General features: G+C 51.6%; 3 protein-coding genes across 5 annotated transcripts; 1 reads left to right on the top strand and 2 right to left on the bottom strand.

The window, feature by feature from the left end:
* Nucleotides 1–6,010: 6,010 nt before the first annotated feature.
* LOC101761554 (aquaporin PIP2-5) lies at nucleotides 6,011–8,581 on the bottom strand. Its single transcript, XM_004976197.3, has 3 exons — nucleotides 7,873–8,581; nucleotides 7,070–7,210; nucleotides 6,011–6,456 (listed from the first exon to the last, which is right to left on the bottom strand). Exons 1-3 carry the CDS (start codon nucleotides 8,488–8,490, stop codon nucleotides 6,343–6,345), a joined length of 873 nt encoding a protein of 290 aa, XP_004976254.1. The 5' UTR covers nucleotides 8,491–8,581; the 3' UTR covers nucleotides 6,011–6,342.
* A 5,558-nt stretch (nucleotides 8,582–14,139) lies between these two features.
* LOC101760888 (pentatricopeptide repeat-containing protein At1g77360, mitochondrial) lies at nucleotides 14,140–19,350 on the bottom strand. 3 transcript variants are annotated; one of them, XR_001164437.2, is made up of 3 exons: nucleotides 17,555–19,350; nucleotides 15,091–15,240; nucleotides 14,140–14,723 (listed from the first exon to the last, which is right to left on the bottom strand). XR_001164437.2 is itself a non-coding variant. In XM_004976195.4 (2 exons), the coding sequence occupies exon 1, from the start codon at nucleotides 18,976–18,978 to the stop codon at nucleotides 17,581–17,583; it is 1,398 nt and encodes a 465-aa protein (XP_004976252.1). In that variant the 5' UTR covers nucleotides 18,979–19,346; the 3' UTR covers nucleotides 14,140–14,723; nucleotides 17,555–17,580. The 3 variants fall into 3 exon arrangements, 1 of the variants encoding a protein (XP_004976252.1); XR_002678357.1 differs by having other exon boundaries at nucleotides 15,091–15,718; nucleotides 17,555–19,349; XM_004976195.4 differs by lacking the exon at nucleotides 15,091–15,240 and having other exon boundaries at nucleotides 17,555–19,346.
* Nucleotides 19,351–24,216: 4,866 nt separating this feature from the next.
* On the top strand, nucleotides 24,217–25,471 carry LOC101760473. The gene has a single exon (XM_004976194.3). It carries the CDS (start codon nucleotides 24,568–24,570, stop codon nucleotides 25,096–25,098), a length of 531 nt encoding a protein of 176 aa, XP_004976251.1. The 5' UTR covers nucleotides 24,217–24,567; the 3' UTR covers nucleotides 25,099–25,471.
* Nucleotides 25,472–27,156: the final 1,685 nt, after the last annotated feature.

Here is a 27,156-nt window from a genome sequence, read left to right as displayed (position 1 = left end):
ATCAGGTTCCGTTGATCAAGTTGCTCGTACGCACGCTCCGCCAGCTGAGCGAGTTGCCTGGTGTACTTGTCTTGTGGCATTTCCTGAGTAATCAGGTCAATGGAAGTGATGGTGGTGAGAGGGGTATAGTGTTGACACGATTGAACTACTTCAAACGTGTGGTCCAGGTTCATGATGGGTAGGTTGGATGCAAGGCAGCGGCGATGATCTGCTGGTGCCGCGTTTCTTGCTCGCCGTCGATTCCTTTGACTTTCAGTTTCTTCTCCCTCTACGTTGGCGATGAGCTCATCCTGTGATATGTCGTTTGGATGACATTTGCGTTGTGGATGCCTTTCTGGTGGTTCTTCACCGTCGCTCTCTTGAGTAGTAACGATGGCAAGAAGTTCCCTTTCAGGAGAAAAACTATCCAAACTTGATGTGATGACTTCTGTGGAGCCATCTTCTTCGTAGATAGGTGATAGAGGTGTTCCGTCCTAGTATGGGAGAGTGTCGAGGTAGGCGACAAGGCGTGACTCATCATCTGTGGCAAGAGCAGGTGGCTTCATGTTGGGCTAGTAAATGAATCTGTCTTGTGGAGTAGATGTGATACCAAGCCCTGTTGTGGACCTGCTAAAGAAGTCTCCTCATTCGAATCCGAGTTGTAGTTGGGGTCCTCGATCAAATCTGAGTTGAATTGTGATCTGGACATGGTGCCTTGGTAGATAGCACCTGAGCTTCGGAGTCCGAACGAGAATTGACTTGTATCGTAGACCGATTCGCACGATGGCTTAAGCGCCAGCTCGTGGGAACCAGTCCGACTGCTGGGAGAAGTTGAGTTGTACTCGAATTCATCCCTCGAGCCTCAAGAGAGGTAAAAAATCTTGTTGAATTTTTCAACGAAATCCTCCAAAGCTTAGCGATGAAGGTTGATATCGTACTGCTTCTCCTCCAGGGCCGACGTGATGTGGCGGTGGAAGTTTCCAGCGTTGTCTACGATGCAAACCTAGGAGCCGAAGACGAACATCGCGCCTACTTCAAACGCGATGATGGGCTTGATGATGACTTGAGCCATCGAGTTCACCGGCGGATCTTTGGCGAGAGCTCCTACCTGGCACGCCAGCTGTCGATGTTTAGACCCAGCAACCTACCGAGAGGGTACCTGAGGTAATGTTCTATGCGTCGGGCTCACCGAGATCAGGAACTCGAAGGTGAACTCGAACACACGATTTAGACAGGTTTGGGCCGTTTATGTCGCATAATACCTTACGTCCTGTGTGTTGGTTGGATTGTATTGATTGAACTTGTATGGAAGGGGTCTCTGCCTCGCCTTATATTGCCGGGGGTAGGGTTACAGGTCGGTTGTTTACAAGAATACTAGTCGGATTCGATTAGAGAGTTCTACTCTAAATGCTCCGAATTCGTGTTTGCGGCGGCACCCTTCGATGATGTTACGAGCATCGCGATTCTGGTTGATCTGCTAGCGAAAGTCGCGAGGTTGCTCAGATTCCGAGTAGGGCCAATGGTGGCCAAGGCCTCCCGAGAGGTCCCGCCCGACTACCTTCTGCCCTGTGTTGACTTGTCCTGGGTTGCTCAATCCTGGGAACCTCATTTCTGGCGGCTTCATTGCGACTTGGATGCCTGCCACTGCTGCCATGATGAGAGAAGGTGCGTCGGACTGAGTTGATCAGACTCTGTTGATCGAGTAGTTCATACGCGTGCTTCGCTAGTAGAGCTAATTGCCTGGTGTACTTGTCTAGCGCCATCGCCTGAGTGAGCAGGTCAATGGAGGCGACGATGGTGAGAGGAGTGTTATGTTGACGCATTGAAATTGCTTCGAACGCGTGATCCAGGTTCATGATGGGTAGGCCATTTGCAAGGCGGTGTCGATGTTCTGCTCACTTTGCGTTTCTTGCTCATCGGCGCGCCCTTTGATCTTCCGTCTCTTCTCCTTCTATGTTGGTGGTGAGCTCATTCGCTGACACGTCGTCTGAGTGATGCTCACGTCGTGGGTTCCTTTCTGGTTGTTCTGCTCCATCGTTGTTGGCTCTTTGGGGAGTGACAATGGCGAGTAGTTCTCGCTCTAGGGAGAAACTACTCGAGCTTGATGTGATGATCTCTGTAGGACCATCTTCTTCGTAGATAGGAGATAGAGGTGTTCCATCCTGGTATGGGAGGTTGTTGAAATACGCGACGAGGCGTGACTCGTTGTCCCTGGTGAAGGCAGATGGTTTCATGCTGGGCCAGTAGACGAATCTGCCTTATGGAGTAGACGTGATCACCAGGCCTTTCTGCGGACTTGATAAGGGAATCTTCTCGTCCGAATTCGAGTAGTAGTCGAAGTCCTTGATTGAATCCGAGTTGGATTGGGATCTGGACAAGGAAGCTTGGTAGACGGTGCTCGCGTTGTGGAGTCCAAACAGGAACCGACTTGTGTTGTAGACCGATTCGCGCGATGGCTCGAGCGCCAGCTCATGGGAACCAGTCCAACTGGTGGAAGAAGTCGAGTTGGACTCAGACTCACCCCTGGAACCTCAGAAGAGGTCGAAAATTTCATTGAATTTTTCAACGAAATCCTCCAAAGCTTGGCGATGGAGGTTGATGTCGTAGTGCCTTTCCTCCGGAGCTGGTGCGATGTGGCAGTGGAAGTTACCAGCGTTGTTCGCAAAGCAGACCCAGGAGCTGAAGATGAACATCGCGCCTTTTTCAAACGCGACGGTGGACTTTATCATGATTGGAGCCATCGAGTTTGCCGATGGATCTTTGGCGAGATCCCTTACCTGATGCACCGGCTGTCGATATTTAGACCCGGCAACCTACCGAGGGGGTACTCAAGGTACTGTTTTGCACCGGGGGCTCGTCGAAGACCAGAAACTCGAAGGTGAACTCGAACACACGATTTAGACAGATTCGGGCCGCTTATGTCGTGTAATACTCTACGTCCTGTGTGCTAGTTGGTTTTTATTGATTGATCATATGTTTGGAGGGGGTCCCTGACTCACCTTATATTGCCGAGGGCAGGGTTACAAGTCAGTTGTTGTACAAGAGTACTAGTAGGATTTGACCAGAGAGTCCTACTCTAATTTCTACGAGTAGTTTTCTAATCCTTGACTAGTCCTTGTCCACCGCGTAGACCACGTTGTCCTACACTATAATCTCCATGTCTGATACGTCTTGGTGTACAACCCCATATGTAGGACTGTCCAAGCCTCCCGATGGACCCATAGATGTATGGCCGACATATCCTACGTCCTATATGTTGGTTGGATTGTATTGATTAAACTTGTTTGGAGGGGGTTCCTGCCTCGCCTTATATTGCCGGGGGCAGGGTTACAGGTCGGTTGTTTACAAGAATACTAGTCAGATTCGACTAGAGAGTCATACTCTAATTGCTACAAGTAGTTTTCTAATTCTTGACTAGTTCTTATCCTCTATGTAGACCACATCATCTTGCACCGTAGTCTACATGTCTGACACATCTCGGTGTACAACCCTGTATTGTAGGACTATCCAAACCTTCCGGTGGGCCCATAGATGTATGACTGATAGGGGCCTTCGCCAAACTCTAATCTAATTTAAATGCACAATACACGACTTGTAAGTTGGAGCAATAGATGGATGCACTGCATATGCTTTTACCAAGCATCTAGGGCGGGGTCATCGCCAAAAAGCTTTAAGGCTCTCCGCTAAACTCACGACCTTAAGTTGGAGCACTAGACGGATGCACTGCACATATACACATAGTGTAACAGCCCATGGCCAGGCCAGGCCAGGCCAAAAGTGGTGTGCGTGCGTGCTAGCAGGGTGCTAGCAGCAACATAGACTTTAGTCCCACACTACTAATTGGGATTGGGTTAGACTAGCTTAAGGGTGTGTTTGGTTGAGCTGTGGCTTTTGGAAAAGTAGCTGTGAGATGTGGGCTATGAAAAAGTAGCTGTGAGCTATGGGCTGTGGGCTATCGAAAAGCCTTTTGGTAAAACAACTGTGGTTTTTGGAAAAAGTAGGGAGCGGACCCACATGTCATTCATATAGTACCCCTCTCCCTCTCTCACCGACGATTGGATTGGTCCGCTCCTTCTTCTTTCACTGACGATCGGACTGGTCCGCTCGTGCACAGTAACGCTCATGCAGCTTGCACCGGGGACGAGAGGAGCGGGGACGGAGAGGGAAATTGCTGGAGGGGCCCACCTGGCGCCGGCGAGGAAAGGCCGGCAAGCACCAGTTGCGCTGTCGCCCGCTTGAGTGGTGGAAACGGAGTGGCTTCCCTGCTGCTATTGCTTGCGCTCGGGAGGAGAAGAAAGGGCGCCGCAGCTCCTCCCCTCCGCCCCAACCCGCCACCACTCCTCCCCTCCGCGCCACGGCTCTCGGCTCCTCTCGCTCCACCGCGCGCTCTGCCGGGAGAGGAGGGGCCCAGGGAGGGGCGCCGCCGCCGGGATAGGAGAAGGAGGGCTACCGCCAAAGGAGAAGAGGGGCCTTCCTCGTGCCTGTCGGCTGCTACCGCCCCTTCACTGCTGCTCGTACTTGCCAGCCGGGGCGGTCCGTCCCCGCACCCGCACACCGCCGCTCCTCCCCGCCGGCCAAAATCCCTCGGTTATGCACCACTGCCGCCCAATAGCCCTCGCACGTGCCTGCGCCACTTCCCCAGCTACCCCCCCCCCGATCGCTTCTTGCTGCTCACCGTCCGCTCCCTGGGCGGAAAGCAAAAGATTCCTCCCCCACCATTGTCGTCAGTCCAAGCTCCACCTCCTCGCCCGCAGGCCAAGAACTCCGGCAGCGTGCCACCAGAGCCCAATAGCCCGCGCCCCCTGTCTCCTCCACCTCTCCGGCTACCTTCGCAAGCCTCCGCGTTGTTCGCCATCCGTGCTACGGGCGGGAATTGAAGGATTCCAGGCCGCCATTGTAGCCGCGCCGCTCCAAGCTCAACCCTGCCGCCGCTAGCCGGGAGAGGAGGAGGGACGCTGTCGCCGTTGGCAAGGAGAGGAGGAGTAGGGGCCCACCGCTAGCCGGGAGGGGAGGGGTTCGAGGAGGGGAGCCCGACGAGGTAGTGTCGCCGGTGGGGATCCTCCGGGTCCAGCGGGAGCGGAGAAGAAGAGAAGATGATGGGAAAAGAAAGAAAGATCGAAGGGGTACGCTCCTTTACGAGTGGCAGACGGGTAATTTTGGGCAAAAACCGCCCACCGCAGCCGCTAAAAGCAGGGTCTGAGCTGCTGTGGGAAATGAACTGCACGGAAGTTGCTTTCTTCAAAGCACCTAGGAGGAAGTTGGTTCCGTTGGTTAGCTTTTAATTTTTCTTGAAAGTCAAAGCACTTTGAAAGTCCAACCAGAGGGAGTCTAAAAAGCAGATGGTAGGAAGCTGTGTAACTCCGGTTGCAACTTTTGCATGAAACGAGAATGAAAGCGCAAGCAATTTACACAGGAGGTGCGATAGCCGTTTCCATCTCTCTTGGTGGTTGGATTCAATAGAATAGAAGGACAGAAGTTGCGATAGAAAGTCTCGATAGGCCCGCTAATAATCATGAGGGCAGATGCCCCCTCCCCCGCCTCACCCAAAAAAAAACTATTAGATAACACATGTATATACGTATATATATAACAAAGAAAATGATATGAAATAAATTTGCTTTTTTTATGTGTGAAAGAAGAAAGTATAGAGTTGTATTTAAATCATTAATAGTCAAGGAAAAAAGATGCACTAGGATCCTGTTGCATTCCGAGTCCAATCCATGTACGGTGGAAGAGCCCAAGACACGCACTCTTTATGAAAAAAAGGCCCAAGAGGCTAAGTATCAGCCCGTAAAACTCTAGAAAGCATTTGTAACATGATAATATCCATTGTAAAAAAAAGTTCTTTAGGAATTCTAGATAGATTAACACAAAATTATCTTGTTTGCTCTTATTTATTAGCCATATTTAATGCTAATTTCCTGCAGCATACGCATGCATATACTAAATGGAGGAAACAATGACGTGATTTTAGAAGAAATTTAAATTCATGAAATGACTTGTTTTTTAAGTGGTAGCCTGAAGATCGGAATTAAATATAACCAAAAGCATTCAAGCACTTCATAAAACTTACATCACACACTTCTTCCTTTTTCTTTTTCATTTTTCAAGTTGTCTTACGTACACTGATATGTAAAACAGCACAATCACACTAGTTTGGAAGAAGAAAAAAAGGTAATCAGACGCAGTGGACTCGGAAAATACAGGAGGCACGCAGATCATAATTAAGCATGCATGATCCCACTAGCAGGGAAGCTACCAACGATGCACACGTAGCATTCAGGAGATTTGCAGTGGGGGAGGCCGGCCGCTGATATATCTACAGTTCACGCCTCCGGTTGTCCGGCGGGAGAGGCTGTCGATCTAGCGGCTGAAGGAGGCGGACGAGCCGAGCTTGGAGGCGCTGGCCCTCAGCACGTACTGGTGGTAGGCGGCGGCGATGGCGGCGCCGATGAATGGGCCCACCCAGAAGATCCACTGCAACCACATATACAGGCAGCGTAAGCGATCGATGCAAGACACTCCAACTCCAATTGATTATGTTCATCACACTTTTACAGGTGGTTGCGATTTCATATATTCCAAATGATATGCAACAGTAAGATGGAACAAGCTAGTATTAGGTACATAGGCTAAAGTTTTTTCAGTTAGGTCGGAGGGTTGTTGGGAACAGATTAGACTGCGTGTTTTGACTTAATGGGTTTTTAATCTTGTGGCTGAAAATGTCATTGTAGCTCTGTGAGTAGTACATAGGCTATCGTACTAAGAAAACTGCATACCAATCAATTGGGGTGACATCTGCTGATCAGTTTAACTAAGTGATCATTGAGCCTTATCCTGACTTTCCTGAGCCTTTCGTATACATTTTAATGTTAAAATAATCTGTTGGGTTCTATCTGCTACTAGTGAACTTACGGCTGAGAAGCATCGCAATAATTTTGTTTGATTAGTTAAGCTTGGGCCTGTTAGTGATAGTGACCGGCCATGCTGTAAGCCATTAGCACTTCTTAATTTCTTTGACACGAAGCCATTAGCGCTTTAGGTTGTTAATTAGCAGGAGAAGGACGAGGTGTAGTGTAGTAGGACGTACGTGGTCATCCCAGGCCTTGTCGTTGTTGTAGATCACGGCGGCGCCCAAGCTCCTGGCGGGGTTGATGCCGGTGCCGGTGATGGGGATCGTGGCCAGGTGGACCATGAACACGGCGAACCCGATGGGAAGAGGAGCAAGCACCTGATGAACAAAGCAGGACAGTTTGGAACGTTATATGACGACTGTGTATATTTTTTCTAAAAGTTCTGAAATTCCGTCAGTTAACGGACCAAGTTTCAATTCAGCATTATGTTTATTTCCATGCATGATACAGTACGCCAAGACCAAAAAAAATTTTCTTTCCGTACTGCTGTTACGTTCCAAACATTTTTGAAATTCTAAATTAAGCGTGTATACATGTTATTAGTTTGTTCAAACCCATCCTACAAGAAGACAATGAACTGTATATATATTTTTCACATGCTGCTCCTTTAAAGCGATGGTTCACCATATCTAAACGGAGACAAACAGTAAACCTATCATATCACTGAAAACTTCCATTGGTCTTTGGTACCTCTATAGTATGTCCTGTCCAGAAAAAGAATGCATATCAAATGCTAATCGCTTGCGAATTGCCACCTCACAACTGCTCTACTCGTAGTTGTTGCTATGCTAGGGACCATCTCACGAAAAACTACCCCACTAGTGTCTAGTGATCGAACGAATATTCCTACCAGCTCGTTTCCTTGCAGCAAATAAAGAAGCAAATTCATATCTGAAACTAAGCATCGTTATCCCACTACTGCGCGCCACAAACATGATCGAGCTGGATAGGTGAGAGGCCGCAGTGCAGAGCTACTTACTGGGACGTGGGAGTCGCGGGCGTTGCGCTTGGGGTCGGTGGCGGAGAAGACGGTGTAGACGAGCACGAAGGTGCCGATGATCTCGGCGGCGAGCCCGGTGCCCTTGGAGTAGCCGTCGCTGAGCTCGTTGGCTCCCCCGCCGTATCGCACGTAGTATGCGCTCTGGAACCCCTTGACGAGCCCCACGCCGCAGATGGCGCCGAGGCACTGCGCCACGATGTAGAGCAGCGCGCGCACCAGCGACACCTTGCGCGCCAGGAAGAGGCCCAGCGTGACGGCCGGGTTGATGTGGCCCCCCGACACCCCCGCGGTGCAGTAGACGAGGATGAAGATCATGCCGCCGAACGCCCAGGCGATGCCGAGGATCCCCACGCCGCCGCACGCGGCATCGGGGCCCGACGCCGCCGCGTCCGTCTGGTGCTTGTACCCGATCACCGTGGCGACAGTGATGTAGAGGAAGAGCAGCGTCGCCACGAACTCGGCGATCACCGCGCGGTACAGCGACCACTTGGTCAGCTCCTCCGCGTCGATCAGCGGCGCCGGCGGGGGGTCGCTGTAGTCCTTGGCCGTGTACTCGCCGCCCTCCGGCGCCGCCGCGGCCTCGATGTCTTTCGCCATCCTTGCTTACACCAATGCAAGCTCGGAAGAGCTCACGAACGCTGTGTGTTTGCTTGCTGCTGCTGACTTGCTAGCTAGCTCTGTGACGAGGCAGCCGAGGCGAGGCGAGGTATTTAAGGGGCCGGGAGTGAGAGTGAGAAGCAGAGACGGTGGTGGTTCGTGACAGGAACAGGCGGCTGCTTCTTCATGATTGGATTGTTTAGTGATTTTCTTCGTCAGGGATAAGCCCCCCCGGAGCGGAGCGTCTGGCTGTGGAGGCTTCTGGGTTATAATTTTGCCGACCGCGACCGACTAAAGCGCTCATCATCGTTAGATAATTCTAGAGCCCAACCGGTGGCTCTGCCTAATACGGGGAGGCTGGCTAATTTTAATCAGTGGCTAAGCTTCATTCAGCGACGATTAGCGATGTGAATTGTGATGCGTGTGTTTCTGTCTGCTTCTGAGAATGGGCTGGTGAACGATGATGCACGGTGTGAACGCCTGAACGATGAGGTGAACCGTGGCTATGCATGCAGTTGCTATGCTTGCCGCACAGACCAGCGAATTCTGTGCTTAACGGCCATGCGAATTCTCTTTCTCGGAACCAAGGAGTTTCTAGATCCCTCTGTTTCCAACTGCTGGATGGAGGCTGTACTTTGTTACTGGATAATCACAATGCGCCTGCAAAAAAAATCGATTTTTTAATTAAAATAATATCGGTTGCCTGGCAACGGAGTGCCCCTCTCCACCAATGGAGAGCTACTCAATCAGCAATTTGGCTTGCCAATGATAGCGTGGACAGGCAAGCACCACGTAGAGGCACATCCGAGAACCACTTGCTGGCTGCTAATTAAGATCGTTATCAGGTGCCTGATTAGGTGCAACCTAAATGTCGTATCGTGCGCCAGCGTTGGCTGTATCCCTCATTTCTTTGAAACCAAAACGGCGTGGTACAAATTTGTTGCAGCACAGCGTATTACGCCCTGTCATGAGGTCATTATATCGTGGCTCTTTCCTGAATCATCCAAACCGCAAGTCTGGCCGTCTGGGGCAAGTTGCAACGAGCACTGTATTTGGAGAGCCTTTTCCCCTTGCTTTTCATCAGGTCACAGCAAGTTTTGTCAAGAAACTGCACGCAGCGCGAGTTCAGATCACGGAGTGAAATGAGCCTCCAACCGCGGAGCTAGAAGCCTAGAACCGTCTGCAGGGCTCATCAGTGGCTGCCGTTGTCATGCTGCTGTGGTGAACAGAGCAGCTGGAGACGCTTTTCGTGGATGAAGACAGCAACAGCACGAGACAGAAAGGGGGAGGGAGCGCCCAATGATCTCGTCCCAAATCTTCCACGAGATTCCATCACAGGAATTGAAGCTGGAGCTTCACTCGTTTTACTTTTGCTATCCTGTTCAGAGCTCACCTGTAACGAGAGGCACACATCTCTATTCTCTAGTCATGAAAAGCTCGTGCCAGGTCGACACCTGGGTGCACTACGACCATCAGATTACTATAAGCGAAAGGAAACAAGGATAGAGCAATCACGAAATGACGCTGGCACTCAGCATAATTTATAAGCCTTCATGGTTGAAATGATCTGGACGGCTCGGGTCCTAATCACGCCGGTTGGTTTGATGGATTTCTGCAACTGACTGAGCTCTTCGTCAATGCCGCACAACAGATTCTCTTCTTCAGCTCATTTTGATCACACAAGGAGAGAATTTGGTTGTGCATATGCATACAGACAACCGGATCCTGATGAGTATTGCAGCATCGCACGCTGCCCAACGTCTACAGTTTCCCATCCAAGAAGAAACCAGCCAGTAAGGGAAAAAAAATAGATGTTAAAAGAATTGCGTGCCAACAGAGCAGCTCTCGGACACACAGTATACAAATTGCAAACTTGCGTCCAATGAGTTTCCACATTTTCAATTTAATGAGCAACGGATAACAGCACTTCAGAACAGGTGCAAGACAGCAAAGGATATCAGTAACCAGCCAAAATCTAACAAAAAATGGGCTGGTGAATAACATCCCATGCACTGCTTGTGTGATCGAAGTATAGTTCCAGGCTAGTTCAAAAGATAGGCTAGTAAGCAAATTACAGCAGCCCAGGCATTGAACTTCCACCCCGTGGTCCCCAGCGTTTCTGCACATGTTAATGTGAAACATACGCTGTATGCGTTAATGAATAGCCGAATGTAATAGTTGCAGGGAAATGTGAAAAAAAAACAGCTGGTCAAATAAAGGTTTGGAGATTTTTCATTCACTTAGAAAAATAGAGCAGTAGATAGGAGTACTTTGTATCGGTACCAGAGGTGTTGATGTCATGTACGGCCGTACGTACGCCAGGCGTAGACGCGCCCGCGACGTACGCCGGGCAGCTGAGCACGCCGGGCAAGCTCTGCCGGGCTCCAACTCTAGCAACTAAAGATAAAGATAGAAAGTAAACTAGGAAACTTCCAATTAAGGGGAACTTTCTCCATTTACTCCGGCCATTGGCCATATATATCTTCATGTACTCGTTGGTCAGGCATAAGCAAGAATTATATCTCCTATCTTACTTTCTCTACTAAGCCTACGGTTGAGGGGTATAACCTCGCCGGAGAAGACGGCCGACGGCTACGAGCTCCGTAGCCGCGGTCCGGCCAGTCGGGGACTCGACGTCCTTGACAACTTGGTATCACAGTCACGCCGGTCCTCTCCCACCCGCTCCACCCCTTCTTCCACAGCCGCGGAACTCATCACTAGCCCCCCACCGTCGCCGTCATCTTCCACGGCCTCCGCGCCGCCGCCATCCGCCATGGGCGATCCCACCCTCGCTGATGTGATGGAGTTGTTAAAGTCCCTCTCCACGGAGGTGACTACCCTGAAGGCCGACATGGCGGCTATTAAGGAGAAGCCGTCCTCGTCCTCGACCAGTGCCGCCGGCGGACGTCCGGACGGGCCACGCGACTCTGAGCGCCCCCCAAATTCCACAAATTGGATTTTCCCCGCTACGATGGCAAGTCCGATCCGCTGCTCTTCATCAACAGGTGCGAATCCTACTTTCGTCAACAGCGCACCATGGGGGAGGAACGCGTGTGGCTGGCCTCGTACCATCTGGAGGATGTCGCGCAACTCTGGTACACCCAACTCCAGGAGGACGAGGGTCCGCCGCCATGGGGGCGATTCAAGGAGCTCCTGCACCTGCGTTTCGGCCCTCCCCTCCGCTCGGCTCCACTGTTCGAGCTCGCTGAGTGCCGGTGTACGGGGACGGTGGAGGACTACTCCAATCGTTTTCAGGCCCTCCTGTCCCGCGCCGGCCGCCTGGATGAGGCTCAGCGCGTCCAGCTCTTCACGGGCGGGCTTCTGCCGCCACTCAGCCACGCCGTCCGCCTCCACAACCCGGCGACACTCGCGGCCGCCATGAGTCTGGCCCGCCAAGTCGAGCTCATGGAGAGCGACCGCACGGTGCCGTCTCTCCCTCGAACGCCTCAGCGCGGCCTCCTTCCCGCTCCCACGCTCAGGCCCGCGCTTCCGGCGCCCCCGCAGCCACTGGCGCTCCCAGCTCCTCCGGTGGCCGCCCAGCAGGGCCGCGCCGAGGGCAATCCGAGGCGCCTCACCCTCGACGAGATGTCGGAACGACGCCGCCTGGGCCTCTATTTTAACTGCAACGAAAAGTACACACGGGGCCATAACCGGTTTTGCAGGCGCCTCTTCTTCATTGAAGGCGTGGAGCTTGAGGACGCCGGCGACGCTGCTGACGACAAGGAGCGCGACGCCGAGGCGCCCTGTTTTTCCCTGCAGGCCGTGGCTGGGGTGCCCATGGCGAGCACGATGCAGATCGCCATCGTCCTCGGTGCCGCGTCCTTCGTCGCCCTCCTCGATTCGGGCAGCACGCACAACTTCATCTCGGAGGAGGCAACGCGACGCTCTGGTCTTTGTCCCCGCCTGCGTCCCCGCCTCACCGCCTTGGTCGCCAATGGCGAGCGGGTCACCTGCGCCGGCGTCATCCGCAGCGCGCCCCTACTCATCGACGGCGAGGCGTTCCCGGCCGACCTCTACGTCATGCCGCTGGCTGGGTACGACGTCGTCCTCGGTACCAAGTGGCTCGGCGAGCTCGGACCTATTGTCTGGGACCTCGCCCACCGGCGCATGTACTTCCTGCGCCAGGGGCGCCTTGTCTCCTGGACCGGCGTGGCCAGCCCATCGGTGCCGACCTTGAACGCTACAACAGAGGCGTGTTCTCTCTTGGAGGCGCTGTTGCTCTCCTTTGCCGGACTCTTCGCGGATCCCGTCGGACTTCCTCCCAAGCGCACGCACGACCACCGCATCCTTCTCAAGGCCGACGCCCAGCCCGTCGCCGTCCGCCCTTATCGGTACCCTGCGGCGCACAAGGACGAGTTGGAACGGCAGTGTGCCGCAATGCTGGATCAAGGAATCGTCCGCCGCAGCGACTCGCCATTCTCGTAAACATGTTTACTTAGGAAATTGAGGGCAACAAAAAAGAGTTCAAGGATAGCGAAGGTGTATATGACTTTTAACAGTATACTCAAGAATGCTAACCATCCAAGTTTTCATAAAGTTACAGGTTGACCTTAAGATTCAATAATTAAAAACAACTGATGTTGCACCTCACTTTAGGAAATTTAAAACAAATAGTTGCTCAGTAGCAAAGGTTTTAATGACATTTAACAGTATATTCCAGAGCCCAGAATATTAACCACTCAATTTTCCTAAGTAAAAAGTTGGCATTAAAATTCAACAGTCGAGCACATCAAATGTCCCTTTCCTCCAGAATCTCACAGCCAGACGTTTAAACTTGTCACTAATAACAAGTGCAAGATAATAAAACAAATGGCAAAATAATGGCTTATTGACAACTTAGAAAACTTTAATGCTCCTTATGTCTTTTACACACTGCAGTGACAGGCTGATCATGGAGCTGTATCACATGCAACCCTAACCCTCTGGGAAAAAAATGATTTTAAGGGAGCTTTCTACAAATTTTACTGGGGGTCTAAAACTGCATGGAATGACAAAATATGAAATTTCAAAAAAAGAAAACGAAGAAGCTATTCTTCATGATAAATAACTTCAACTTCGCAACTCCACTTCCTTAACTAAGTAACATAAGCCGGACCATCCAGCATATCACATAACTAAACCCATAGTCGATTGTATGTCAAATCAGTGGCTGCAAGCTGCAGCCTAGATATTTGCATTCATGAGGGTACATACCAAGAGGCTAGATGATCCAAGGGTTTCCTATGCACCATTGGGTCCTTTATATCAAAGGAGACGTAGGTAAGCACACGTGTGTTCCACCCGTAAAGAGATGTATAAATAGTTCATGGTAAAGAAAAGCCAATGGTTGCCTTTAACCCCAGACCTTTCCTTTTTTTTGTAGGAAAAAAAACAGAGGCGAGAAGACAAGACGTACTTTCTTTCCTACAGTCTGAACAAAGTTCGAAAATATTCAGTAAGGTTTGCAATCAATTTCAATTTTGCAAATTCACAATTTCATTGACAGAAATAGAATAGTGACTATAAAAAATAACCAATTAGGTCATGCTCTATGACTTTGAGTAGCATGACCTATGAAAATCTTCCACATTTTATTGGAGAAACAAAGGCCCCAACTGAGCAGAGAAGGTGAAGCGGTTTTGAAGACACATAATATGACACAAGGTGCAATTAAAATTCTAAGATGAGAATATGGCGCAAGACCATCATACATAGTAACATAGGCTAAATCACAATCCATAGCAGCATAAAAAATATAAGAAAGATGAGGACGCCAAGGTGGGCACCTTCACATATGCTCCTAACATGTCATAATTGTGGAACCCCGAAAGTATATGGTAAACTAGGGTAGAGGATGTCCTCAACCCCCCAAAACACCCCCCACCCATTATATCCATTAGGGAAGTTTGCACTGTTAGGCGCCGCATTGAGGCGAAGGAAGCCCCACACTCATTCGCCTAACATGTTAGTTGCTCAATGGAGAATGGGGCCATAAACATCCCTACAAGCAACTTTAAACGCGGATTCGTGTTGGGCAAGAGGAGCTTAGGTTGAGGAATTAAAGATCCTTCTCCATAGTATGCGATAATGGTGTCAAAGAATAGTCACCGCAAAAGGATGAGGGTTGCGGGTGGCAAAAACATAGGTTGAAGAGGGTTAAAGGTTGTTTGATCCGTGTCCACGTCGCCTAGCCAAATCGCGAGCAGACAAGCTTGCCAATGCATGAGTAGCCAAATCCCGCCCCGCCATTTTGCCTGCATTGAGGAAAAAAACTACAATGAGCACGGTAATGTAGGCGACATGTAGGTGTCAAACCAAGCAATTGCAAAAATGCATTGACAAGAGAACGATTGGCAGAGTGAGCATCGGCACCCAACCGAACGCGCCCAGCATTAGTTCATGACTTGGAACATGACCATAGTGATGCGCTAGGCCAATAGGGGGAATAATGAAGAGAGAATATTTCTTTTATAACAATAGTTAATATTATATAGTCAAACTTTAATGCATAATGCATGAGAAAACAATGACTCAAAGAAAATGAATTTAAAATGCAACATTTGGAAGCTAGGAAATGGACCCAACCAACTTTTGTCCACCTAATCATCCCTTCTTACTCACCTCGCTACATGCTAGTGCCTTTGTCCCCTCTTTCAGCCCTACCCTTGCCTCGCCTCCTGCTACCTACCGCCCTTGCCTTCCTTCACTGCTCATGCATTTCCCTCTCCCTTGTGTCCTTTCATGCTTCCTTCTCCATAGTGATGATGACAACTGTGCAAGCTTCATTTATCAACAACTATGGTAGCCACAACTACGAGCAAACAAGAGGTTGCTAAGCTACCCCCTCCCTTTCTCGTCCTTTTGCCACAAGCCTCAACCTTGCCCCTAGTGATTATGTGGGGCATATGGCACCTACTCCCTTTGTCCCAAATTGTAGGTCATTTTGGCTTTCTAGATTCATAGATGTTTGTATGCACCCTAAATATAGTGTATGTCTAGAATGTATACAAACATCTATGAATCTAGAAAAGCCAAAACGACCTACAATTTGAAACAGAGGGAGTACTATGCTTTGCATCATGATGCGTGGTGTGCCTTAAATTCTGTATCTTCGGCTCTTATTTTCGTCAAGGTCCTTCGGATATCCTTTTGAAAACAATCCTCAAATTTTCCTTTTGGAAAAAAAAAACTCCTAACATGCACCATTTCATTGATGATCTTCTTGTTGATGCTTCGATGAGTCGATGGCCTTTATGATCACATTTGCAGCAAAAAAAAAATAGGGTGAGTGGATTTGACTGTTTGACACCAAAGACCAAACAATTGTGGGGTATTACATCACAAAGATTAACCTCCATCCAGTGGATCACTAAAAACCAAGGCATGGCTTAGAAGAGGTTGAAGTATGGCAGGGGAGGGGGGGATAAGTCTAGAGATTTAGGTAGAAATGGAGTAAACATTTAGAAGAGAGACTAATTTTGTATCCTAGCTAAACCAACTTAAGCACCAACAGGAAAAACCTAGTAAACGCAAAGAATGGTTACAGAGCTACACTAATTTGCTTGATCATTTTGCTGGTAGTAGGGAAGATGCTAAGTTAATTACAAACAAAGTGAACAACTAAGCTAATATAAACCCAACTAAAATTGGTGGCATCCAGCATAGTTTGTAAAGCCATTGTACTGGTCAGACCTGGTTCTTTGATCCAAAAGGTAGTCCAAGAAAAATGCTAAAGGTTGATAAATAGAACTAAAGGGTGCTAAGTTTCGTGTCAAACACAGGAGCCAAGTTAGTGATAATGGATGCAACCCAGATTTTTTTCCTGTTTGAACTGCTAATGAGGTCCAGTTTTTAAAACTAGGATATCACAGTATGAAAAGCGACCTTAAGGTATCAAGCAAAGCATACCACAATTAACAAGCAGACGATAAGACAATAACATGCAAGCAAGTAAAAGCATGCACTTCCATAAAATTGTCGCAGCCACATATCTGGTGGTTGTGCTGAACACAAAAACAAACAGTGTTCTTAAAGCGTCGGCTAGGTGACAAGGCATACCTAAGGTGCCACAAGACCCCATATCGCCTTAAGAACAATGCAGAAAACAAGCATATTTCTCTTCAATTGGTAACTACTATTGATGGCTTACATATATTTATTTCTGCTTTCTTTTCCTTTTTTTTGTTTGCAGTTCATGTTAGGTTTAACTTTATCCTGCCCCAACTCAGAACCCCATTCTTCATACTTAAATGAAATCTTTCTCCATGAGGACCAGAAGCATTCGAAAGTATTTTAAGTAGGGTACAAGGAAAGAAGAATAATATTGCAATAGAACACTGCTTCTCGGCTTTAAGTTTGGAGTATGACAAGGAAAGAAATTATTCAAAGGTTTAGGGTTAAGAATCTCACATTTGACTTCCAATCCATGTTAGCTTGGTTAAATCTAAAATACAATATAACTTGGCTCGGCTATGCCAAAACAGCAAAATAAGGAGTTGATCAAAGAGAACTGCATCACATCATGAATTACTTTCCTTTTGCCCTAACCAGAATATCAAAAACACTTGGCTTGTAAGCAATTTTGACAAGACCAGGACAACTAGTGATGGAAGTTATCAGAGAAAAATGGATAAGCAGAAAACAAGGACGTAGCCATGGAGTCATTAGATTGAAAGTGGGGAAACAAGCTATTCAGCGAAAGGTTTTTGTGTGCAAGCCCAATGATTCTATATCCCTTGGTTAATGGGAAAATTAGAGGAACAGGTCAACGTATTCTGGCCCTTTCCATAAGCCTTACGTTGTGTCAAATGACCGTATTTACCAAAACAAGGAGAGCAACAGCAGGTAGGAGGAACAATGAATTGGCATGTAAAAAACTTGGACCATTTGGTAGTTCAATTAAAAAAAATGTCATGATGCCTAATTAGGAAGTGGATGACACAAGATCAAATGATGATTGGCAATCACACACAAACAACGGCATTCACCGACACAGTCAATTACACCCATATGGAAGGCAATCACACACAAACAACGGCATTCACTGACACAGTCAATTACACCCATATGGAAGAAGAAGACATACCAGCTGATTAAACCATTCATGTGTATCTAACGTCGCTTCAGCCTTCTTGCAATGTGATCAAATGATTGGTGCCTGTCAGCCTTAGCAAACGCGCGCTTCATATTCTCCATGGTGGACTGTGACAACTCAACTCTCATGTCAATCATCTCTTCAGCACGCTTCTTCACCTCAGTTAACCTGCCAAAGTCAAGCAGCCCTGCTATTAGCTCTCTAGCAGAGTCCTCAGCAGGGGTAATGTTGTGCTCCACAACACAGCGCCACACGTTGATCGCTGCAGATGGATTAAACTCCTTAAAGAACAAGCTGATAGCAGCAGCACAGTTGCATGCAGTAGGCAGTTGCTCGTTCTTGCTCATCTCCTTTAGGAAACTTTCAGCCTCACGAGCCTTGCGATGTTTGATGAACCCCTCCAGTATGGCATTGTATGTGACAGCATTTGCAAAGACACCATTGAGGGGCATTCCATCAAGCATCCCAAGGGCATAGTCGAGGCTACCAACGTTGCAGCAGAGGACAATCATGGCATTGTACATTGAGAAATTGGGAACGAGGCCAGCTTCAGAGACCATCATGTTCCAGATGGCTATGGCATTGGCGTAATCGCCCTTGCGGAAGAGAATATCCATGGTGTTGGCGAAAAATTTGATCCCCGGGAAGCAGCGCTTGCTCCGCATCACCTGCAGGAACTTGAGCGCGTCGTCTAACTGGCCGGCGCGTACGAGCGTGGAGAGTAAGGAGTCGTACGCTGGCACATTGGCTGCGTCCCAACCAACGCGGACGACCATCTCGGTGAAGGCGCTCCTGGCGCGATCCGCGTTCCCCTCCTTCTCCCACGCCTCGAGCAGTATCGCGAAGGTGTCGGCGTCGGGCGGGACTGTGGCCTTGGTGCGCTCGAACACGTCCTGGGCGGCCTGTGCGCCTCCCTCGACGCGGCATATCGCCGATAGCAGCGAGTTGAGCGCGACGGCATCGGGCTTGAGGCCGTAGCGACCCATCACTTCGAAGGCCGTGGCGGCGTCCTTGAAGTTGCCGCGGGCGCAGTAGGAGGTGAAGACGGAGGCGAAGGTGGCAACGGAGACGAGCCCGCCGCCGCCCTCCTGGTTCATGGAGCGGATGGCGTCCCACATGGGCTCGAACATGGCGGCCCTGCCGAGGATGTCGACGAGGAGGTTCCACGCGTAGGCGGTGTGCGCGACGGATTGCGCCGCCCAGCGGAAGAAGCGGACGGCGGACTTGGGGCGGGAGTAGCAGACGCGGGACTTGAGCACAAGCTCCGCGACCTCCGCCGTGGGGCCGATGCCGCAGGCGGACAGCGCCGCCTCCACCTCCCCCGTCGGGACGCGGCCGATGATCTCCAGGAACGCCTCCGCGCGCGGGTTCGCCTCCTCCTCCCCGCCGGGGCTCTTCGCCGCCGCCGTGCTCATCGGCGGAGGCGGCGGTTACTTACTTCGATCTGCTGCAAATCTTATCCCCTGCTCCTGCTAATTTGAATCCTCCTATTTACCAGTTCGCGTCTCGATTTGAATCCGAAGAATTGGGAGTACAACCCACTGTGGATTGAAGAAGGAACGGCAGGATGGGGTTTGGAATCGAACAACTACAAGACCAAGGATTAGCGCCGTCGCGACGTTTGTAGAGTTGGGCGTTGGGGTGGAGGCCGCCGTCTGTCAAGCACTGAAGACGGGCAACGAGACGCGCTGAAGAGCATCAAGTTGTTGGGCCAAAACTTAGTCAATTGGGCTCTCATTTCGGCCACACGAAGTTCTGAGGCTCAAAAGCGTTCTTCCATCTTTTGGGCTCGAGAGGTTAAGATGACTGAATCGACCTGGTGGGCTGGGTGGATTAGTGGGCTCACAGTAAAATGAAATGCTATTGGGCTTTTGATTCTGTGATGTCTTCTTCTGCTCTGGCTGCTGATTTTCATTGGAACTTTACTCATCATCTCCATCTTTCTTTCCACGGGTTTTCTAGTGTAGAAGCAAGTGTTAGATCTCTGAATGAATGGTTCTCTGATCTGTGCAGTGAGCAGTGTTGAAAACGGAGATAAATAGATAATCCTCGCTCGGACAGTCACACAGTGCGCGGCAACCCACTCACTCTGTCTTCTCCTCGCCCAATCCGTAAGCTACAACTGTCTTTGATAGTGAAATTGACGGGTTCTTCCTTTCACCGCCTTAGTTGACCGTCGGCCCATCGCCGCGTCACTAGCTTATCTGAAAGCTAAAGCTGACTGGCTGACGGCCGTAATTAGCTGATGCATATGAGAAAGCAATCGAACTATTAGTGCTTGTTTACTGAAGACGTAGCATCAAATAAGCCACACGTGTCGATCCAAAAACCGTAAGTGAGCCTACGTTCCATCGTGTTTCACGTACCACTACGGCACCGCACCGAAGCTATACGTAGCAAATACATAAATCAGCAACCCTTCAGATTGGCTGCAGGTTTGACCCCGGCCCCAAAAAAAGGAAAGAACTAGACCTACACGTCTGTCTTTCACTGAAGAAGGTCATGAAATTTCAGACGGATAAGGTTTATCCGATAGATTAACTAGACGTCCGCAAATGACAAAGCTTGCTCGAATTGAAATACACACGTACCGTGTGCTGTGTGCTCTGCCCGCTGCAGTGACTGTCGAGCAGTCCGGCACGCATACGGTATTGACCCCTGCGCGCTCTGCATAGACAATCCTCTGCTGATCCGGATTCCTGCCAGCTTTTTATCCAGAACAGAGCGGCGGCGATTAATGGCGAAGGCCGAAGGTCGAAGGAGGCCCGGCGCTGCAAGCAAGCAAGCAAAGAACCCGGTAGATAACACCTCCCCGTCAGCCGTCACGTCGATCGCCGCTGCATACGTCGACGGATCGCGCCCCGTCCGCCTTGATGCCAGACCGGCGCACGGAACCGATCGGCGACGGCGATCGAGACGGCGGTGGGATAACAGAATGGGCCAATGTGGGGAGGCGAGCGATCGTAAACCCGGGCGCGCGTACGGGTCCTACGCGCGCCTGTCGTAACTGGCTGGGGCGGCGCGGACACTTGCGATCGTAAAAGCAGCGCTCGCTGGAGTGCAGGCGCGCCCTGCCTTGATTGCGCGCCTGTCGTCCTGCTACCTGCATGGGTAAGACGCTGGGGCGCCTGTCGTCCTGCTGCCTGCATGGGTTAAAGCAGCGCTCGCTGGAGTGCAGGTGCGCCCTGCCTTGATTGCGCGCCTACGTGGCCACGCCCACGTGGATTCCGCCAGTGCGCGCACGCCACATGCGCGCGCGCGCGAGGCTCCCTCGTGGCCGCTCTGCGCTTTGGGCGCGCCACCGCCAGTCCGCCTGCGTGCATGCACCGCGAGCCGCGTGAAGGCCACAGCGTGAGTCGCAGCCTTGCAGTTGCAGTGCAGGCGATAACACGGCGATCTCCGATTCCCCGGGAAAAGACGAGCGGATCGGACGATAAACACGACTGATGGAGAAACACTGTGCACTACTGTGGCTGTGGTCACAGCGGCCACCGTGGATTCAGCCATCCTGCGGTGTCGTCGCAGCTGGCCGCGCCGTACCCTTCTGCTGTCCGCGTGACGCGCCATTAGCTGCACTGGGACCTCAACGTGGAGTGGATAGTTTGTCCAAAGTCCAAGAAAGTTTGGTCGTGCGTCGTCTCTCGTAATGCTGCTCTAAAAGGAGACTGCATGCATCATGCATGATTTCTTTTGGCGGCAGCAGTGTTCTTGTCACGCTCGCAGAAAGGGGGGAAAACGTACAGCGTTATTGCCCATGATATGGTCGCAGTTTCGGTTGCTTGCCGATCGCTGTCCACGGTCCTGTGGATCACATCGTCCTCTCACCTCAAAAAGGCATGGGCTCCTATTCTTTGCACTGTAGTAGAAAATGCTGCCAGCTTGTCTGTACTCTGTAGTAAATCTTTGGAGGCTGCCTTGGACCAGTACATTCCAAAGGTGCTCCGCTCCGCCTATGCATATCCGTAATCAGGGACAATATTTTTAGCATCACATACTTATCTGTCGTGTAAATCGCAAAATCCTGCTGCTTAGACGCGGTATGGTACAGACCTGGTCGTGGGGCCCGCGTGTCAGGGTCATGAGTTTTTATTTTTTGAACCCGCCAACTGGGGCGCCCACTGTCTAGCCTCCGTCCCTCTCCGTCCCTCCGCCCCCACGGCGACCGTGGTGCCAGTAGGCCGCCCCTTCACGTGGCCGCGCGGGGCCACCGGCGGCGTTACGTGGCGAGACCCCGTGTCGCCGTCGGAGACCCATGGACAGGACGCAAGCGAGGGCCCTGTGCTGCCATCGTGCGTGCAGCGAGAAAGTCGAGGCCCTGGAATATTATTTTTGTTCCTGTCATACGCCGATCAGATGCCGGAACTGCCCTTGCGCCAATTATTATGGCCCCAAGTACCAGTTATCGCGACCCCTCAAAAGTATACCACGGCTTCTTTTAGCTGCTCACTTGGTTCTCTCTTTCCTGGAAATGATGTTCTAGTGCTTCTTCGTTTATGACTCTGATAATTTTGTTTTCCACTACCATTTAGTTTGTACCAATTGACGGTTGTTTAAAAATATCTAGTTAATTAGATTGTTTAAGTGTTTTCATCAAAAGTATTAAGAGTTCATAGAAATACTCAAGGGTATTTGATACGAGGTGCTAAACTTTAGCAGGGTCACATCGGATATTCGGATGATAATTAGGACTAAACATGAGCTAATTACAAAACTAATTGCACAAATGGAGTTTAATTCGCGAGATAAATCTATTAAGGCTAATTAATCCATCATTAGCAAATAGTTACTGTAGCACCACATTGTCAAATCATGAACTAATTAGGCAGAATAGTTTTGTCTCACGAATTAGACTCTATCTGTGCAATTAGTTTTGTAATTAGACTATATTTAATACTCCTAATTAGTATCCAAACATCCGATGTGATAGGTGCTAAAGTTTAGCACGATGTTCCCAAACACCCCCTCAATCAGCTTCGCACCAAAGCTGACGGGTACCTGGGTACCACCGGGAAAGGGGCTAAGGCAACTAGACACCAAAAGGTCAAAAGGCCCAATAGCTAGAAGTATGCTAAAGGCGGCCTAGGAGACACCACGGCCCACCTCCTGACTTCCCCTTATCGGGGGCTGAGGACCACAACCCACCAGTTTGGCCAGATCAGGGGCAGGGCTCGCAAGGGGCCCACAGCGCCCCGTCCATTCCTTGACTTAGGAAGACTTGCATCGTACCGGAGGCATTAAATGCGGAGCGTGACCTCTTTGACCACCCCACGCGGGGACATGATCGGGCAGAGGGAGCCGAATTTTATGACCACCCCACGCGGGGACATGACCAGGCAGAGGGAGCCGAATTTTGACCGAGGGTCCGAGAGTGAGGCTACACCCCTTGAACCGCCCAGGACGACTCGTAGGATAAGGCCACGTGAGACCATACGCACCCACGCGCCCCCAACGTCATCATCACCCTCATCACCAGGACGATCCGTCAGGCTCAAAGTCATGCCACTACGCCAGACCCGGTACGGGCCCGCAGGCGAGGTGGGACACAGTGTCGGTCGTAACAGCGTGGATTGGCCGTGGGCAGGTTGGGGGAAGCCGAGGGAAGCGGCACGTCCCGCTCAGGCCGTTGACCGGGGCTCACCCACTCATCTCCGGTGCGGACATCAGTGGCCGCTTCCATCTTGTTCAATGTCATGAGGTTGGCGGATGAGACGGGGCATACCGCGGAAGTAGGCCAGGCCGTGCGTAAGTGGTCCACGCCGCACAGGAGCCACCATATAGGACGTGCGAAACCCACGACCGCCCAAGAGGACAGGACAAGGAGGCCCCTTGGCTACCCCGATCACGCCACGACCCCCGACCTTCGAGGTCGGGGACCCTTCCATTTCTCAACATTGTTGCTCGGTCCCTGGCCTATATAAGGGGAATCGGACTTCCTTTCTCTCTCTCTCGCATTCAACGCATACACCCACATATCGCACGAATGTTTGCTTGCAAGTATCCCGTTGTAAATCCAGTGCACTTGATTCAATAAACACGACTCCTGTCGAAACTGGATGTAGGGATTTTTCTGAACCAGTATAACTCCTTATCTCTTGTGTGCTAGCCATCGGAAATGAGAAAAACGTGGCGTCCAATCCCTAGTCGGCGGTCCGAAATACCATCAAAAGCTGTCGGTCGTTCAAACTAAAAAAACAATTTAACGTCAATTTTATGTATATTCTATCTGCAATGGAAATGGAAACGGGTTTGTGACCAGTGGCCGTATAACTTAAAATGACCGAGCGTTACATACAATTTTACCGCTCTAATGGTTATCATAACTAAAGCACACAAAAGCAATGAAAAGAAAGGTATTTTAGCACTTCTTTTAGACGGCGTTTAGCACTTCTTTTCAGATCAGAGGCGACAAAAACTTTTTTCTGAAAAAAAAGGAGAAAGATCCACAAGTGACAAAAATGTGTGTCCGGTGGAAGGTCACACACCAACGTCCCTGGTCCGGTGGGGTTCTGCTTCGCATCATTGCATGGCTTTGCGCTGTTGCCATCACAAGGTTATCCGGATGGCGGGTGAGGGGTGACAAAACTATGATCCAACGTTGGCGTGGCCACACCTCAGAGTCCCAGACAAAGGCCACCCCCACGGGCCACGCCCGGCGCCCACAGTCCGCCGTGCGCAGCTGTAACCCGTGGCCGTGGCGCGCCAAACCCGCCGGAGGGCAGTGCCGTCATTCCGGAAACAGCCTTATCCGCTTCCAGTCCCTCTCGTCAGTCGTCGTCTCGCTCTTGCAGCCCACCCATTGCTTTTCCCGGCCTCCGCCCCCGATCTCCTCACCACCTCCAGACCCTATAAAATCCAACCCCGCGCAAGCTCCAAAACCATTGCCCTCCTAGAGCCCTCGCGTCACTCCCTCCTCGGCAAAAGATCGGTGGTTGCGCGACCCTCCGCGAAGCGAAGCGCCGTCACGGTGAAGGTAGCAAAGCAGGGACACCCGATCGATCATCGGCATGGCCGGGAGCGCGAGGTCGGCGGCCGCGAAGCACGCGTACCGGATGTTCGCACCGTCCAGGGGCGCCGCCGCGAGGGGCCCCGGCACGGCGGAGGAGTTCGACGAGTCGGACGTCTGGGGCTCTTTCGGCCCGGGGGCTGCCGGCGGCGGCATGGTGGACTCGAGCCCCGGCGGCGGCGAGCTGGCCGCGGCCCGGGCGCGCCCGATCCCGGCCTCCCGCGCCGCGCGGAAGAAGCCAGCGGACGGCGCGCCGGGGTCGCTGCCGATGAACATACCGGACTGGCAGAAGATCCTCGGGGTCGAGTACCGGGACCACCACGCGGGCGAGTGGGAGCTCGATGGGGAGGACGACGGCGGCTATGGCAGGGTGGGCAGCGGCGGTTCGGAGATGGTGCCGCCGCACGAGCTGGCGTGGCGCAGCCGGGCCGCGTCGCTGTCGGTGCACGAGGGGATCGGCAGGACGCTCAAGGGGCGCGACCTCAGCCGGGTGCGGGACGCCGTCTGGAAGAGGACCGGCTTCGAGGACTGATGAGGAGCCGATCGGCGCGCTGGCAGGAGAGCTTGGCCCGCGTTCGGCGCGCGGTCGCCGGTTTGCTCTAGGTAGCATAGGTTAGAAAATGAGCACTACTAATTGCTTATCTCTTGATTTCTTTTTTCTTCTTCCTCTTGTTTTTCTTCCTTTTGCCTTGCGTTAAGGGGAAAAAGTCGGGTTAGTAAGCCTTTGTTTTCTTTTCTTTTTTCTTGTTTTGTCCATGGAGATGCAAGCCAGAGAGGGTGGGGGTGTTCATTCATGGTGTGACAATTTTAAGGGCACCTGGAGAAAGGACGAATTTGTACGATCAGTCAGTTGATTGATCCCTTCTATGTTATTTTGAAACATGAAAAAGGTCTAATTCTACCAAGTTCCAGCGGACATATACATATATTCTAGCATAGCTACTTCTACTGTGTTCTGTGCCAAATTGCAAAAATTCAACAGGAGCGGAAATGGTGAGCTACTCCAAATTGCAGCTGCTAAAATCACTCTCCATTTCTTTTGAACGAGTGCTACAGCCGCCGCACCTTATTAGTAGATCAGCACCGATACTGCAGACACAGCACCAAACGATCGACGTGACCGAGAGCTCACGCCAGCCTCGACGTAACGGCGATGCGGCCCCACCGAACAGTAGGCAGACGCTGAGAGATTTCAGTCATCGACAGCTCTTAAAATAGCTTGGGTACAAAACCCCTGACAGCAAAAGAAACGTTCGGTTCGAGGCTGGATTAAGAAAAAACACGCACGCTCACACACCATGCTGCGGGTCTCCGCGCCAGAGCGCATCAATAATTGACGATCGTTCACAGTAGACGCAGGGCCCTACCGCTCGTAATAATCCGCGATGGCGTGGCGCGGCGTCGTTTTCCCCGGCGCTGCTGCTGCTGGTGCCCCGCGCCAACGCCCCCCACCCATCCTTCTTTCTTGCTGCTGCTGCTGCACACAGAAAGCGGAAACCATCAGGACGAGACGACTTCCCGCCCGACCCACCGCCGAGTCGTGACGCTCACTACACTGATGAGTGATCTCATCATGACCCGCTGCGCGATTTTTTCAAACCCGACGAGAAAGCGAGGAGCAGACGAGGGAGGTCCGTGGCAGGGACACCGCCCCGAGCACGGCGCGAGACGTGCGCGGCAGTTTGGACGGGATAGGGTAGCATGTGAGGCTGTGAGCCCGCCTCTCCATCCTGGCATGCAGTCCGTGGGTGGCACCGGTGGCACGCGGGGGGGCCTCGCACTTCGCCGGGTCGGAATTTGTCGGGCCCGAGCAGCTGCCTACTGCGGTGTTGCCCATGCCCCGCGCAGCCGCGGTGCCGCTGGCCTGCCGCCACCTGGGATACTTTTTAATCGATCGGCCTGGAGTACGAGTGGAGGATCGTCGCCGCACGTTAAAGAGGCGAGGCTTCTACCGCGATACGTGCGTGTGACCCGTCCAGGCAGCGCGCTCGCTCGCTCGAAGCCTCTGGGCAGCGCACATTTTCCGCACGTGGAGCGCGCGTCACCGGGCAGCAAGTGCTGCGCGGTGGATACAAGTGGTGCCGGTGGCGTGGCCGGCCGCGGCGACAGCTGAGGCCGCCGGGGTGCGCGTGTCCGCTGCCGCGCGAGGCCAAGCGCGCGGGCGACGGGCGAACCCGCCGTTCCTATGGGCTGCCGAACCGTTCCCGGCCGGCGCGCTCGGCCGATGGTTTTGACGGTGGTAGGTGAGCGCGAGGTCGGGTCAGTGGGCGCAGCGCGAGGTCGGGTCAGTGGGCGCGGTTGGCGTCAGGCTCAGGTCAGGATTGTTCTTGTTCCGCACGGCGGTTGCGGCGCTTCCTCGCTCTCGCCGGAGCCCACGTACGGGTGCCGATAGGTAGGAGTGTTGGGCAACACTCCACTCCACCAACTTTATTCTTTTTTAGTTCCACTTCACCAACTTTAGATAAATATAGGGGGTGTTTGGGAGGAGGGAGCTAAATTTTAGCCCTGTCACATCGGATGTTCGGATGTTAATTAGGAGGACTAAACATAAGCTAAGACAAAACTAATCACAGAACCCATATGTTAAATC

Source organism: Setaria italica, chromosome VII (genome assembly GCF_000263155.2).
Source record: "Setaria italica strain Yugu1 chromosome VII, Setaria_italica_v2.0, whole genome shotgun sequence".
In the NCBI taxonomy this organism is placed as follows: Eukaryota; Viridiplantae; Streptophyta; class Magnoliopsida; order Poales; family Poaceae; genus Setaria; species Setaria italica.
Note: the sequence above shows the minus strand (reverse complement) of the source record. Positions and strands in the feature narration are given on the sequence as shown.